The 17224-nt window shown below is 44.5% G+C and overlaps 2 protein-coding genes across 2 annotated transcripts in view; both read left to right on the top strand.

Moving 5' to 3' along the window:
- Ptp99A (Protein tyrosine phosphatase 99A) overlaps nt 1–17224 on the top strand; it is a 482762-nt gene that overhangs the window by 33689 nt on the left and 431849 nt on the right. The window lies entirely within an intron of this gene.
- On the top strand, nt 5951–7780 carry LOC135698492 (uncharacterized protein K02A2.6-like). The gene has a single exon (XM_065218497.1). The coding sequence runs from the start codon at nt 5951–5953 to the stop codon at nt 7778–7780; it is 1830 nt and encodes a 609-aa protein (XP_065074569.1).

Raw genomic sequence — 17224 nt, 5'->3', positions numbered from 1 at the left:
TGATAGCGCATCAACTTCTAGCTGTGTTCCGGTTCTGCGGCCTCCGCACTAGCCACATTATGTCTATGCATCCGTCCACCACCTGCTCTTCCTATGATCCGGGACACCCTAAAACAGGTACTAAGGAAGCTTCCAAACCTCCCGACCCAGTCGCGCTTGCTGCAAACATCCGCCATCTTCATTGTCCCGGTCCTGTGGTCGGTAATGGTATCGGGGGTTTCCGATCTGCAACCTCAGGCGAGTATGTTTGCGATTCTGAACTTTCGGTACCTGATGCCCTTTCGATTTCCAGCTCCCGTGATTGCTTCTCGAATGGTCTCCGGATCTACTAACAAAACGTGCGTGAGCTGAGGACTAAAATCAACTAGTTTTTCCTGGCTGTTGAGGAGGCCGAATATGATTTGATTGTGATGACGGAAACGTGGCTGGACGACCGAATTTACTCATCGCAACTTTTCGGGTCACTCTATTCCGTCTTCAGACCTGACCGGTCTCCCCTAAACAGTCAAAAATCACGCGGTGGCGGAGTCCTGATTGCAGTATCAACGAGACTGGCTAGCTACGTAAGTACGTCACCCATTTCCAGTCAACTGGAACAGCTGTGTAGAACTTCCACACAGCAAGCTTAGTGTAGGCGCAATCTACCTGCCCCCCGACCGCAAAAACGACTGCACGATCGTCCGTGAGCATGTGGAATCGTTAGGCTCGATGTCTTCACAATTAAGTCCCTGCTCTCCCGCTTTCGTATTTGGCAATTGCAATCAAGCTGGTTTCCAGTCGCGCTTTACAGACGGCGGCACACCATTAATTAATCCACTGCGTTCGCACATGCCGGTTGCTTGCAGTGATCTTTTGGACGGTTTTAACTTTTACGGGTTCACACAAGCGAATTCTTTTCCGAACCGAAATGGACGTTTGCTAGATCTTGTCCTGGAAAATGATTCCGCATTACCGGGCACTTCTGTTTCCTTGCCGGTCAAGCCACTGATTGATCTAGATGCCGATCATCCCGCTCTCGTCGTGTCATTTAGTTTACCTTCGCCGATTGTTTTTACGCCGTCATCTGAGTGCTACTCTTTGGACTTTCGCCGAGCTGATTATGTTGCGGAAATTGATTGATTGCCTCCATTGTCTAACCCACGCCTATGCGTGCTAAAACGTCAACGCTCTGCCGCCCTCCGAAAGTATTGTAACTCTCGCTCGCCGTACTACAAACGACTGTTCAATTTTGCGAGTCGCAGTTATCGGAATTACAATCGTTTTCTCTATAATCGACACGTGAGACGCACGGAAGCGAACCTTCGCACGAATCGGAAAAGTTTTTGGTCGTTTGTCAACTCCAAGCGGAAGGAATCCGGGTTGCCTTGTTCAATGTTTCTCGGGAATGACTCGACTAACAGCGAAAGAGAAAAAGGCGACTTGTTTGCTCGTCATTTCAAGCAAGTGTTCCACGATTTCTCCGCTTCGCCGACACAAGTGCTGGATGCTGCTGTTGGGATGCCACGTGATGTGTTTAGTTTCGATATTTCACGCATTTCAGAAGACATGGTTTAGCCGGCGCCGGTGGTGTAGTGGTAAGCGTGACTGCTTTCTAACACCCCGATGGGTCTGGGTTCAATCCCAGCCGAGGTTGGTGGGATTTTTCTGAGGCATAAAAATCTCTGGTCACGTCTTCCTTCGGAAGGGAAGTAAAGCCGTTGGTCCCGGCCCATGTGTGTTGAATGGGTGCGATATCCTACGCAGGTGTGGAAGCTGCCTTCCTGCACATTCGATTGCCGTCAATGGATGGCAATCGATGTCCGTCGGTGATTGGCACTAGATTGCGGAACAGAGACCGATGTTAAATAAAGGAAAGAAGAAGAAGAAGAAGAAGAAGAAGAAGAAGAAGAAGACATGGTGATAGCTCTCGGTCGCCGCCGGACCTGACGGCATTCCGTCATCAGTTCTAAAACGTTGTGTAGCCAATCTCTGCCTTCCAATTGCGAGCTATTCAATCTCTCGGCACAGCAATGTGAGTTCCCCTGCCGCTGGAAACTTTCTTATCTGTTCCCAGTCTACAAAAAAGGAGATAAACGGAATGTCGCAAATTATCGTGGAATCCCTGTGTGCCTGCTCAAAACTGTTCGAGATTATCATAAATGATGCTCTGTTCGCGTGTTGCTAAAATTATATCGATACAGAACAACACGGCTTTTACCCGAAGCGCTCCGTGTCCGCGAACCTGGGGCAGTTTACTTCTAACTGTTGCATGGATTCAGGATGGCAAGTCGATGCTGCGTATAGGGATCTTAAAGCTGTATTTGACACGGTGGACCATAATATCTTGCTTGCCAAGCTGGAGATACTTGGCGTCTCGTCAACGGCTGTGGATTGGTTCAGATCTTACTTGGTGAATCGGATGTTTTCTCAAACAACTCGGGGGTTCCGCAAGGCAGTAACATAGGACCGCTACTGTTTTCGACCTGTTTAAACGACGGTGCCTTTCTGATACCATCAGGATGCCGCATTTTCTATGCGGATCATACGAAAATCTACAAAATTATTAAAAAATCCCTCGGACTGTTGGAATCTCCAGAATATGTTAGGTATTTTTGCTGACTTGTTCTCAAGAAATTTTATGAGTCTAAGCATCGAAAAATGTCACATTATTTACTATCACCGAAAAATTTAACCAATCATGTTTGACTATGTTCTCTACAGACGCTGTCTTGCTCGTAAAGAGCACATAAAGGATCTCGGCGTTAACTTGGACTGCAGACTTACTTTCAGAATCCACTACAATGACATCATCTCCAGAGCTAGTCGACAATTGGGCTTTATTTTCAAAATTGCCGAAGAGTTCCGTGACCCGCTATGCCTCAGGTCACTCTACTGCTCGCTTGTGCGATCCTTATTGGAGTCAAGTGTAGTTGTTTGGTGCCCTTTCCATGCTACTAGAATCACTAGAATTGAATCCGTTCAACGCAAGTTTGTGAGATATGCTCTTCGTTTCTTCAACTGGCGTGACGAACTTCCAACGAACTTGGCACCGTACGAGGAGTGTTTCCGTCTCCTGGGAATCGAACCATTAGAGGTAAGACGGACGGTCACTCAAGCTATGTTCGCTGGAAAGCTGCTTACGTGTGACATTGACTATCCAACACTGCTGGTTCATCTAAATATGTATGCCCCTGAGAGGCCTCTTCGTCAACGCGACTTTCTGTTTTTGTAACCACGGCGCCGAAATTATGCACAGCACGAGCGACTTCTATTATATGTTCGACTTTAAAGTATCATCTGACGTGTTTCGTCATCGGTTACTTGGCCTTTTCCATACCGTTGACCGTAACTATTTAATTTAACGGCGCCGGTGGTGTAGTGGTAAGCGTGATTACCTCTCACCCCAGCAGGCCTGGGTTCAATCCCAGTCGGCGCCGCCGGGATGTTCTGAGGCATAACATCTCTGATCACGCCTTCCTTCGGATGGGAAGTAAAGCCGTTGGTCCCCGGTTCATGAGTTGATGGGTCGATACGTAGGGGCCAGGTGTGGGAAGTGCCTTCCTGGCACGTCGGTAGCATTGGTGCTCAGCACGGAAAACAAGATCGACGGAAAAAACAAACCAAAGGAACTATTTAGTTTCAGTTTTATTAATTTAGACAATAATTGTCAGTTGAATTTTTCAATATACAAATAAACAAATAAACAAATACTATGAATTTTTGTTACATGGGAATCTAAACATGCTAAATACCACGGTTCTCCTTCAGATGAATTTTCCGTGCTATCCGACAATTCATCCGAATTAGAGACTGTATAAAAATATCAACTGTAGCCTCAACAACATTTCCAAAGACTCCTTAAAGAATGGTTTGGATTTCGTTCGTGGTGTTTGTCTCATTCCTAGGCAAAAACGGAAATTTACATGATGAAAGTAGAAGATCCGAGTTTAGAGCCAGCCTTTGAGCACGTCTCTGTTACACGATTATCTAAAAAAAAATCCTGGCGAAATTCCCAAAGGCAAGTTCATCACGACAATCCGATAAAAAAAAAATTTGGTGCTCAAGTCCGGCTAATCCTCTGCTGGCACACGCGCGCATATTCACAGACATTTTCCGATCTCGATCTGAAAGCTTCCTTGTAAAAACGGCAGAAAAACACAATGTTTGGTGTAAACTAACATATCTTATATGCTGAAGATACATGAGACGACATGAGTTTTTGCACTTAAAAGAAAATACAAATTTTGCAATTTACGCGGATTTCGGAATTCACGCGGTTTTGTTTTTACGCGGCACGTATCCCCCGCGTAAAAAATCGACTCCAGTGTATTATGAAATGCATTAAAAAAGTATAGTTGTTGTGCAGTTAAACATAAATTTCTTCAAAATATTATAAAATCGAGCTGAAAAAATGCTTCCAACGTACTCGGAGGCAGTTAGGAGCAGGGTTTTTTGTGGCAACAATAAGCGAAGCCAGCTTGCATCAACTTCAACTGATTCACATCACCCGAATCCAGCCGAATTTTTTGCTACTTATTTACATCACCGTTAATAACTCATGTTTGATTCAAATTAATATGTTCTTAATTACCTGCCTGAATAGAGTCCATCCTAGATGTCTCTTTAAAAAAGTAACTTGAGTTGACTAATTGCACGAAATCACACGACCAACTCGAAAGTCAACTTTGAACTGCTATAGCAAGCGAAACGATAGGTAAAAGATAAAAACAAGTAAGTTCACCTATTATTAACGTGTTCAATTCACTTATTCATTTAAAGTTAGCCCCCTTTCGAAAAAATGGGTTTTGGCCTGCTAGATTTGCCAAATACCCCTCCGTGCGCCGGTGGCAGGGTTTCGTAGAGATAAATTAAGCAATTTCCAAATGTTTTCCCTACTCGTGACTAGTGGGAGATTTGTTTCCTTATGACTACGGTTGTGTTTAGAGGATGGTTGGGAATCGCTTTACCCTTGGGTGAATGTTGGAAGTATGTTTTGATTTCCAACCCAAGTGGTCCTCTGAGTTGTTTACGAATATCAGTTAGGGTTTAATTGGTGCCTTTAGCCTTTTTATTGAAAACCTATACAGCCAATAATCCACAACTCGATGGCCTCTAATTCGATAATCTAGCAATGTTTGAAAAATAATAGCCCAGTTATTTCTTAATGAATTTAAAATCTATTGGCGTAAATCCAAACCAGTAAAATCGACCTTTCAGATGCGTTCTTGCAGGTGGAGGTGGATGAAAGCTGTCGAGAGTTGCTCACCATCAACACACATCGAGGTCTCTATCGGTACAATCGGCTTCCACCGGGAGTTAAGGCAGCACCCGGAGCGTTTCAGCAGCTTGTGGACACAATGCTCGCTGGACTCAACTACACTTCGGGGTATCTCGATGATGTTCTAGTCGGCGGAGTTGACGAAGCGGACCATTATTGGCGCAACCTTCAAGCCGTCCTTCGTCGAATTCAGGAGTTCGGATTCACCATCAAAGCGGAAATGTGCTCGTTTGGCCAGTGTCAAATCAAGTATCTGGGACACCTCATCGACGGGCAAGGTCTCCGTCCGGATCCAGCGAAAAATGAATCTATCTGCAATATGCCAGCGCCGACAGACGTTTCTGGGAGCGATCAATTACCACGGGAAATTCGTCCCGAGTATGCGTACGTTGCGATATCCGCTGGATGCGCTTCTCAAAGCCGACAAGAAGTTCGTTTGGTCAGTGGAATGCGACAAGGCCTTCTCCACCTTCAAGCAGATTCTCACTTCAGATTTGCTTCTGACGCACTACAACCCGCAACGCGAGGTAGTGGTAGCAGCGGATGCGTCATCGGTTGGAGTTGGTGCGACCATTAGCCACAAGTTTCCAGACGGATCGATTAACGTCGTGCAGCATGCTTCTAGAGCAAGCCTACAGTCATCCAGACCGTGAGGGGCTCGCGATCATCTTCGCTGTGACCAAGTTCCACAAGATGCTGTTTGGTCAGACCTTCACACTACAAACTGATCATGCTCCACTTCTTCGGATCTTTTGTTCGAAAAATGGCATCACAGTCTATACGGCGAACTGGCTACAACGTTGGGCTTTACAGTTGCTGCTCCACGACTTCAACATTGTTTACGTAAACACAACAAAATTCGGAAACGCCGATATCCTGTCCCGGTTGATCGATCAACACGTCAAACCAGAAGAAGACTCCGTCGTAGCCAGCATCATCACGGAGAACGATGTAAGATCCATTGCATTAGATGCAGTTAACGCACTTCCTCTCAGCTTCAGGGCAATTCAGCACGCCACCCGTTTCGACCCTGTACTTTGCAAGGTCTACCGTTTCGTCCAGCAAGGTTGGCCACAGTTAAAAACGGCCATTTCGAACCGTGAGATCCAGCAATTCTTCAACCGAAGTGATTCGCTATCTACGGTTCAAGGGTGCGTGATGTTTGCCGAACGTTTAGTGATTCCGACCGATTTCCGGATGCGTTGCCTACACCATCTCCATCGTGGTCATCCGGGTATTCAGCGCATGAAAGCGATTGCGCGCAGCTTCGTTTACTGGCCGTCTATCGACTCGGATATCGCTGCGCATGTCAAAGCGTGCCGTCACTGCGCAGTTGCAGCCAAGAGTCCGCCCAAAGCACCGCCGCTGTCGTGGCCCAAGTCAACGTATCCATGGCAGCGCGTCCACATCGACTACGCTGGGCCAATCGAAGGAGAGTACTTCCTGCTTAGCGTCGATTCGTACTCAAAATGGGTGGAAATCGTCAGAACCAAGTCGATAACAGCCACTGCAACCATCGGAATCCTACGAAGTCTCTTCGTTCGCCTTGGTATGCCAGAAACGCTAGTCAGCGACAACGGTACGCAGTTCACCAGTGCCGAGTTCACACAACTCTGCCTCGAGAACGGTATCGATCACGTGACAACTGCGCCGTTTCATCCGCAGTCCAACGGCCAAGCTGAGCGTTTCGTGGACACCTTCAAGCGAGCGGTCAAAAAGATTCGAGAGGGGAGAAGATCAATTCAGGAAGCACTGGACACTTTTCTGTTGACCTACCGAACCACACCAAACCTGTCAGCACCACAAAGCAGATCTCCGTCCGAAGTAATGTTTGGGCGTAGAATTAGGACCAGTCTGGACTTACTCCGTCCACCAGCCGTTCGGGAAACGACTGCTCAACCAGATTCAAGGTTGTTCAGTAAAGGTGATCTACTATACGCCAAGGTGCACTCTAACAATTCGTGGAGATGGGCATCAGGAGTGATTCTGGAGGGAGTGGGACAGGTGATGTTCAACGTATGGGTTGAAGATAGGCGCATGATTCGTTCGCACATCAACCAGCTGCGAAGCCGAACGAACGCCGACAGTAAGTCAACGTCTGGCTCGATTCCGTCCAAGACAGACAAGCAACAGTTGCCTCTGGACATCTCACTACGAGCCTGGAACCTGCACAAGCCAACCCAGCGACAACCACCAGGTCCATCCACATCACCGAGACCATCACCGTCACCTGTTGCACAAACGTCATCAACACTCGAAACTCCGGCTGAGCATTCGACGCTACAGCAAGTCTTGTCATCCACGCCAGCTTCTCCGAGCCTAGTTTGGGTTACTTCGGAATCGACAACTTCGTCGACAACAGACCTTGGTCAGCCATCGGCTACGTCCGTAGTCCCATCGTCCTCTGAAACAAGCACTGTGCCACTTACATCAGCAGAAACCGAAACAGCTGTCCAGGTACCTCGCCGCTCTTCACGTCTACGAAGACCGCCGATTAGGTTCAACCCGTACCAGCTGTATTAAGAGGGGAGATGTTGGGAACATGGACATCCCTAACGATCGCTACCAACACCAACACTACTGAGCTCACTGGTAGCAGCTAAGCTGTCACCCGTAGATGCGCGAACCAGCATAAGAAAGAGGAACAACACATCAGATATGTTTGAGTCCGCCATCTTGTATTGTGTGTGCTTCCCGCAAGTCAATGTATACTTTTAGTTCGTCATTTTAATAAAGTTTTATTTGCTAGTTTACGTTCGCGTTCATTTTATTGTACATGATGTACACGGCCACACCGTTAGCGCGTTCGTAACAGTATCAAAAAAAAATGTGAATGTTTTATGGATTTTGCTCCCGCCTTACGTAAGGACCCAATCGAAACAACGAACCTTGCGTAAATGTAAAAATCAAAGAAGGCATAAGCGCTTTTTCGTAGCTTTTTTGTCTTCAGTTTAAAAAGATCATCGGTCGTAAAGGCTTATTTTTGTGTAAAGGGCACCGCCGTCGAGGCTTAAAGTAGCATTGCTTGATTATCGTGTGTTTTGTGAAACTTAACATCGTCATCAGCGTCACCGTCGGGGCCGGTTTTGAATAATTACAACAACAACGCGATCGTGATGTGATATGAGGGGCCTTAGAGCGACCATTTTTGCTCACTGAGTAGAACATCATGAGTTTAATCTCAAGCCTTTCCACATTTAAGATTTGTTAATAGCTTTGTTTGTTGATGTGAATACAAAGGAGCTCGTTTGCCTAATGTTTCTGCTTACTGAGCAGAATATCGTGGGTTCAATCCCATGCTCCTTCGCGATATATGATCGTTGGGACATCAATTCAGCTTATCGTTTACCAAAACGAACCCTACTGCAATCCCAACCATCTTACCCAATATCCCAGTGATTCCTCGTGGAAGTGCAAAGGTGTTCTCGGCTTACATCAAAGTGAGTGTCCCGTCAACACATTCCTACCCATTCCTTCCTGCGTTCGGGCCCGGCCAGCGCTGGTATTGCCTAGTTTGAGATCACCAGTTTTTACACACTGAGGATGATTGCTAGTTCCAAGCATCGTATATTGGTTCTCTGTGTAATTACAGCTGATCTGGCAATAACAGAGTAACAACCGTGGGCGGTCAACTATGCTCATGCTCATGCTTTTTGAGGTGTGGCCAAAGTAGGAACCTATGGCCAATACTGGTTCACTTCCCCTATTTGTACATATTTTTCAATCCAGGAAAACATTTTTTTTCCTTTACAATTTTGTCTCAAACGTCATTTGAATCAGAAGTCCCAGAAATTAATTCAAAGACGCCATTTCGAGAATTTTACATGATCCAAAATGGCCGAATATCAGCAAAAATGTTAATCATGCTCATAACCAACTATTATGCAAAATTTCTGCAAATCGGAGAAGGTCGAGTTTTCCGAGTCGTCATTTGGCGTGGAACTGCTCCTTTTCAGAAACATCATTCATGAAAGTACGGAGAGGTACCGTTGTTTGCGGATGGAGTTTTAGGCGGTATTATTTTTTCTGGATTCCTTGATATCTGGTTGTTGGTAATAAAGATATTTTTTACGGTCAGTATTCTTACTTCCAAAGGCAGGCAGGACTAGGAATTGGGGAAAATAAATACCGACTAAAACTCTCTCTGCATACAACGGCACCTCTCAATTATAAAAATCGACCTGATTTAAGTTTTTCAACTTTTATTGATTTTACTTGTCATTCCAACAGCAAAATGTCAACTACTTCTCCAAACATACGATTTAATTTACAGAGATGCTTCGGCTGCAAAAGTTCCACGTTCCACCAGCAGAACCGAGTCGAATGGTGTAAGAAAAACTATGGACAAGCTTTTCCCGACCAGAAATAGTTTATTATCCGGACTTTCTCTTTTGTCCGCCTGCCATTTGCCACAACCTCCAGGGCCATTATCATTGAGTGTTTATCCGATCTGCACCGTGCCTGTTGTAGACCAGTGAGTGGGGTATTAGTTCTATGCTAGAGAGTGACTTTTGCAGATAATTAGGTTTTGGGTGAGTTTGGCGCTTTGGGAAGAAGTTTTCTAGCAGTGGTGCTGCAGGGATCGCTAATGTACAAGTTTAATGCTGCATCGGTGCGCTGCTGGACTGAAAGCTTTTGCTTTTTTGGTGATTTTAACTATTCACGGTTGACTTTATCGAAAGTGGAATACCAGATACAGGCGCTATCGGAGTTAGTCCTGTTTGAGAACTAGTCGAATGAGGGTTTGATAGTGTGTTTAATTATAGTGAAATTATTTGGGGTAGCTTAAAGTTTGATGGGGGAGTCTTATACTCACTGGTAAAATAGAATCAAATAGAGCTTTGGTGGTCCTGATATTCTCGACGATGGCACGGCATACCATACCGAAAGCGGCTGGTTTGATTCCTATTTGGGGAAAGGATTCTATCGGTTTGGAAAAATTGCAATGCTTGCAATGCAATCGAGGAGAAGAAATAGTTGCTTCTAATGACAGTTTACACAGCAAAAAAATAATTTTTATTTTACATCCAATGCACTTCAATAAAATTTCATGTAATTCTTATGGCCACTAAAATAAACAAATGCAGTAAAAGCAGCGTAATGTCAGTTCATGCACTGTTTTCATGATATTTTTTTGCTGTGTAGAAACAGCCCCTGGTTCGGGTTTAAAGTGAACTATAGCAACCGAGCTCAAGAACCATACAATACACCTCATTCAGAGAGTTGAGTTGACTAAATAATGGAGAGATTACCATTGGAAACATTTAATTCCTCTTGTCAGGGGAAAAAAGAAACACGCACCGGATAACCGCACTGTTGCAAGCTGCTGTCACCAACAAGGTTCGCAATGGGAATGCAAATCCTTATGTAAATTTGAGCTTCCCACATTTATAGAGGTTTAATTTTACACTACCCTCCAACCCCTTCTTTCAATACCCCCTTTGCAGGATTCCATGTGTTTAAACAGATTTTGATCAGTTCGAATCAGGGACGTGGAAAAATCACAAGCAACTGCTGCTGCTCCTGTGCTGCTGCTGTTTCTGTTGGCTGTTTTCTGCCTTGTGGTGCCAGCTGTGATTCTTACATGCAAACACAAACTCAAACAGCGAAAGGCAAGGAGCAGCATCACCATCAGCATCATCATCATCATCATCATCATCATATTCGTCTCGTAGCTGAAGGCACCAACCAGCACCCAGCTGTTGAAACATGGTCCGCGCGTGGAAGCGAAATGAGATCTGGATGGGAGCAGTCCATGTGGCGTGGTAGATGGGTGATCAAAATCTCACTATCGGCAAACATTAAATGGTGTTTGCATGTACCCGCAGCTCCGCATCGGATGGGGTTTGGTTGCAATGGTGAAAGAGATCGAGATTAAATCTTGACAGTCTTCTCCGAGAAAAAGAGCATCAGCTGCCACTTCATTTCCAACGGTAAACTCGTTTTGGCGGGTGCTTAGGAAGAAAGCGTACGGAAGCATAGATTCTGTTGTGTTCCGGGTATGGTGTTTCTTTTTCGGCGAAATAAGATAGGAACCAGCGAGCGAGATCGTGTGGCATGGAAACCGGAAAGAATCGTTACCGAGTTTGGATGTATGGCAAAAGTCACATCACTTTCGGCGCTAGAAACTTATTTGCAGGAGAGTGGATTTCAGTTTTGGCATTTAGGTGAGGGAAAACAAAGAAAAAGTTTTTTTGTTTAAAGACTCGTTTAGTACCACATGTGGCTCAGTGTTTTTTTCCCCTACACCCTAACCAAACGATTTACGATCGGATTTTTTTAAGGGAATTGTAATGCTAGTAGTATTAACTCTAGCGACAAAGTAGCAGGATCTATAATATACAGTGGTTTATTGCAATTTTTTTTCCTTGATTTGATTTCCATAGATCTTATTTTCCGTACTGAGTGGCAATGCGACTAGCAGGCAGCTCTCACACCTGGAGCCTACACAACAAAAAAATAATTTTGATATCACATCAAAGTGGATGCACTTCAGTCGTGTAGAAAATATGGTGTAATATTACTTGCCAAGAGGGCAAAATTATCATTTATACAGCGCATGAACTGACATTACGCTGCCTTTACTGCATTTGATTATTTTTATGGCATTAAAAATTACATGAGATTTTCGACATGATTGAAGTGCATCCTCTTGGATGGAATATTAAAATTAAAATAAAACCTTTAAACTCTTTTCGGCTCTTCAGAAGAGCTCTTCGGCTCTTCAAGCGTACAAAGAAAAAATTTAAATTTTAACTATCGCGTAGAATCTCCACTCGTTTAACTTTGAGCTACAGTTGGCATAAACAATGAAATCGTTTACAAGTTTGCATACAATATTGCTAATTTAAGCAACATTGCGCCTAAATTTACACGAAATATCGTGTAAATTTATGCCAAATCTAGCGCTAATTTTATGTGCGCTATATCTCACATAAATTTACAAGAATTTTGCAAACGGTGCAGAGGTGGTAAATTTCATAGACAATGTCACGTGTTATAAGGCGAAGACATACATTTTATTTTAAGTCTAGTTACCACTTACCACAAGGGGTAAGTCACTCAGCACAGTGTGCCGAAAGTAGATTCGGCACAGCTTGTACACATCCATCTGCATACCTTCGGCACAATCTCGTAGGCATTTGATTGTTCGTTAAATAAAATGGGAGCATTGCTATACAGCTGTCATTGAAGTTGTTCACAACATTATGTGCTGTTTGACTGTGTATTTCAGAAACATATTCTAGTTTAATATACCAGAGGAACTCAGACCAGCAATTCACTTCTCGGTTCACATTTAAATTCGAAATGTAGGCTTCCGAGGGCTGTAGATTGCTATCGATGCCGGTCCCATTGGATGTATTGGAACATGCAGTGGTGGTGGTTGGATACGGAAAACTCAAAGGAGAGATTATAACTGGCTAATCAAGAACTCCTGCTCCAACTATTGGGGCAACGATGGATATGCTTTGATGGTGGTGAAGGGTAAGAACTGTGGCCTTACCACCAATACGACGTATGTAACAATGAAGTGAGATTTCTGTTTAATAAGAATTAAGTAAAAGAATAGCTTTATTTTCCGATATGTGGCATCTTAAACGAGATAGAATAAATGGTTTCGACTTTTGTAACATGACAAAAAATAAGTAAGATAATTAGGTTGAGTGGCAGCAATAAAAATTCCGTATAATTGTGTCGGTATTGTTCAAGTGAGTTTGGTTTGGTAGATGACCAATTGACCGAGTGCTGGTAATTTGCTTCTGAAATGTAGGGTCCTTACAAAGTTTTTTTTTTTGTTCTCAAGACATACTCAAATTTATATAACAAAAGCATAATTTAAAAAATAACACTTAAAGCAACAATTGTCAACGATCTACACTGGTTGACGACAAATAAAATAAATAAATAGTAGTCGGTAGAAGGAATTCCTATCGAGCACGATATTCGACATTTTCGGGGCCGTTCAATTATCGCCTCCATCGGTTTTCGATGCGGGGACACTTCCGGTTGCTCTACGGCTTTTTTTTTCTTTGTTGTGTCTTGTTGGACGGCTGAGACCGGTCACGGTCCATCTCGCCAGCATTCTTCCTTGGCTATCGCTAGACCGATGTTATCCTTGCGATTCCAAACCAAAACATTCAAGCTGTAAGAAATACCGAGTTGCCAAACATACCATAATATTCATATTTTACAAAAAATCGCAGCTGACTCTATGAGCGGCACTGCCAGCACAATCGGCACAATGAGAAAAATGTTGACCCAAGATTGGTGTGTGGAGTGACCTACCCAGGGCCCAACAAAGTCACTTTCAATTGAAAATCGTCAAGCGCCGACGAAGTCGTCAACCATCACTTTCAATTGAAAATCATTATGTCTTCTCTTCAAGCAGAATCACTTTCGATCAGTTTTCATGCTGTTTGTTTTGGCTTGATTCGTGTTCATTTTGTCTTTTATTATCAAATGAACTTACTTTCGCATTGAAGCGGAGCTGTTCGATCCAAATTCGCGCAGTTTTTCTGACTTTTGTTGACTGTTCACTAGGCTCATTTTGGCGCATGCACATAGCTCTGTACACGTTGTTACCGTTTGGTAACATTTAATTCATTTTTTGTAGGTGTATAGTAGACTGCCAGCAAAAATGGTAATTTTTAATTTCGCTAACAAACCATATACAAAATGTTTATAACCTCGAAAAATGACCCTATGCAAAATTTGAGCTCAATCGGACATGATTTAGGGGTGGCGCAAACGCGTCAAAGTTTGACTTTTTCACTCTCGAAAATCTCCCGAAACAGATTAACGCAATTCAAGATATTTTTTCAATTGATTTTAGGAATTTCTGGTTGTGGTTTTTCATATATTTTTGATTTTTTTGGATCACCCTAATGAAGAATAATTGGACCACCCTAGTGAATTATTTCGTATTAGATCCTAAATGGTGATTTAATTCGATATATAAGCAGGTTGGAGACAATTAAGAACAGTTTTAGAAGCCGACTCATCAATCTTCTATATTCCATATAGAACTCATGAAAAAAATTCTTAGTCCCAGAAAGTCGATTTTTGAAAAAAAAAATTTTTTTCGAGATAACACCAAATCTCGACGTTTTATGCATTTTTAAGACATTTGGCATCAAAAAAAAAATTTTTGATTTCCGAAATTTCATGCACCCCCCCCCCTCTCCCCCCAGGGAGATTTTTGAGAGTGAAAAAAAGTCAAACTTTTACGCGTTTGCGCCACCCCTAAATCATGTCCGATTGAGCTCATAGGGTCATTTTTCGAGGCAATAAACATTTTGCATATGATTTGTTAGCGAAATTTGATGGTCAAATTTTTCCCATACATTCATTGGCAGTCTAGTGTATAGGGCCCTTAATGTAGATATAGCTAAATAGAATATGAAGTTTAAACGACGAATGAGGAATGTTGGTAGGTTAGTACGGAGAGTTTTTGCTTCATGGGTTAGAAGTGGTGATAAATCACAACGCACTGAACTCAAAATTTATGAGCGGTGGAAAGAGAGATCTGGGCAAACGAAGAGCGATGGAGTACGAACACGGTCAGGGTGTGAAGTGATCGAGAGCATGAAAAGACAGTGAGTCGATGACTGTTAAGTGGTGCGGTTCCTGGAGTTGATTCGGGCGGTGTGTCGTCGGCTGGCTGCGAATTTCTAACGTAGACCTCGTGGTGTGGAATCGCTTTACCGGTATCATGCCACCCATCTACTCGGCCTGAGCACCCGATTGGCCAGACGGGACCTTTCAGATGTCATCATCCGGCCAATGAAATCCGGCCGACGCTATCAAGCCGACGCTATCCGGCCGACGCTATCCGGCCGACGCTATCCGGCCGACGCTATCCGGCCGACGCTATCCGGCCGACGCTATCCAGTCGACGCTATCCGGCCGACGCTATTCGGCCGACGCTATCCGGTCAACGCTATCCGGTCAACGCTATCCGGTCAACGCTATCCGGTCAACGCTATCCGGTCAACGCTATCCGGTCAACGCTATCCGGATGTCGCCATCCGATCCTCGCCATCCAGTCATCGCCACTCGCAGACACTATCCAACCGACACAATCCAGCCGACCCTATCCAGCCGACCCTATCCAGCCGACCCTATCCAGCCGACCCTATCCAGCCGACCCTATCCTGCCGACACTATCCGGCCATTACCATACGGCCATCATCCTTCTGGCATAGCCATCCGGCCACCACGATCCAGCCACCGCCATCCGGCTACCGCCATCCGGCTACCGCCATCCGGCCATCGCCATCCGGCTGCCACCATCCGGCTGCCACCATCCGGCTGCCACCATCCAGCTGCCACCATCCGGCTGCCGCCATCCGGCTACCACCATCAGGCTGCCATGCGGCTGCCGCCATCCGGCTACCACCATTAGGCTGCCATGCGGCCACCGCCATCCGGCCACCACCATCCGGCCACCGCCATCCGGCTGCCGCCATCCGGCTGCCGCCATCCGGCTGCCGCCATCCGGCTACCACCATCAGGCTGCCATGCGGCCACCGCCATCCGGCCACCGCCATCCGGCCACCGCCATCCGGCCACCGCCATCCGGCCACCGCCATCCGGCCACCGCCATCCGGCCACCGCCATCCGGCCACCGCCATCCGGCTGATACCATTTGGCTGTTGCATTCCGCCGTCGTGACTGCCAAAGTCACCTAGCACACCAGACCAGATCGGTTCGTCCAATAAATTAAATCAAGGTAAATATTTAGTTTAGGACACCTACATCCAAAAACCTGGGACCCGGGAATAAAAGGGGCCTTTGGAACCCACCCCAGTGGCTGCTGACAGGCTTAGACCAGCAGCTAGGGACTTAGGCCCGTCCCCTTCTGGGACAGCGCAGAATTTCCCGGGTTTAAAGGAAGATGAGTTTCAACGTGGATGTCAAATTTATCATTGTCGGGTGGTTTGTTTACCCATCAATATAGGATGCTGCACGCTGACGTCACGAATGAATGCGATGAACCCTTTGCCTGTTAGTGGATTCAAGTGGATTCGAGGTTTTAAATAAAAAATCTTCCTCTTTAAATAATCTAAGAAAATTCATTTAAAAACAAATCATTTTTTTAAGTCCATGTCAACAAACTACCACCAGATGTCAACAAAAGTTTGGTTAACCTGACGGTGCTGCTCCCTATAGTTTTTTTTTAATCGGAGTGACGTCTAGAGGCCGGAAATTAAAATCTGCCGACATTTTGAAATCCAAGATGGTGGCTTCCGATATCAGAAAAAGTGGGAAATACTGTTAAATACACATTAATATTGATATTTTTGGAATCTGGCTGAGGTCTAGCGGCCGGAAATCAATAAATCGAAGATGAAGACTTCCGATTTCAGAAAAAGTGTGAAATACTATAAAATACCTATCAATATGGATATTTTTAGAATCGGGTGAGTAGAGATTGAAAATAGATATGCGACGCCATTTTGAAATCCAATATAGTTGCTTCCAGTTTAACAAAAAGTGTGAAATACTGTCAAATGCCCATTAAAATTGATATTTTTGGAATCGGGATGAAGTCAAAAGAATGAAAATCGATATACAGCGGCATTCTTAAATCCTCTATGACGGCTTACGGTTTAAGAAAAAGTGGTAAATTCTATCAAATACCTATAGATACGGTTATTTTTTTAGAATCAGGGCAACGTATAAAAGCCGGAAATCTAAGACGGGGGCTTTCGATTTGAGGAAAAGTTTCTAGTACTATAAAATATAGGTTCTTTAAGAACGGGGATGACACGTAGATGCCAAAAATCAATGTCAGACGCCATCTTTAAATACAAGATGGAAGCTTTTGGTTTCAGAAAAGTAGGAAATACTGTCAATTACCCATCAATGTGGATATATTCGAAATCCCAGTAACGTCTAAAAGGCCAGAAACCGATATTTGGCGCCATTTTAATATCTAAGATGACGGCTTTAGTTCAAAAAGAT

This window comes from Ochlerotatus camptorhynchus, unplaced genomic scaffold (genome assembly GCF_037179485.1).
Source record: "Ochlerotatus camptorhynchus isolate MF236.1 unplaced genomic scaffold, CSIRO-AGI_Acam_v1.1 ptg000087l, whole genome shotgun sequence".
In the NCBI taxonomy this organism is placed as follows: domain Eukaryota; kingdom Metazoa; phylum Arthropoda; class Insecta; order Diptera; family Culicidae; genus Ochlerotatus; species Ochlerotatus camptorhynchus.
The sequence above is the reverse complement of the archived record's forward strand: the minus strand, read 5'-3'. Positions and strand labels throughout refer to the sequence as shown.

Excerpts from the sequence above, each read along its gene's own strand:
- LOC135698492 (XM_065218497.1), top strand. The coding sequence starts at position 5,951 with ATGCTGTTTGGTCAGACCTTCACACTACAAACTGATCATGCTCCACTT.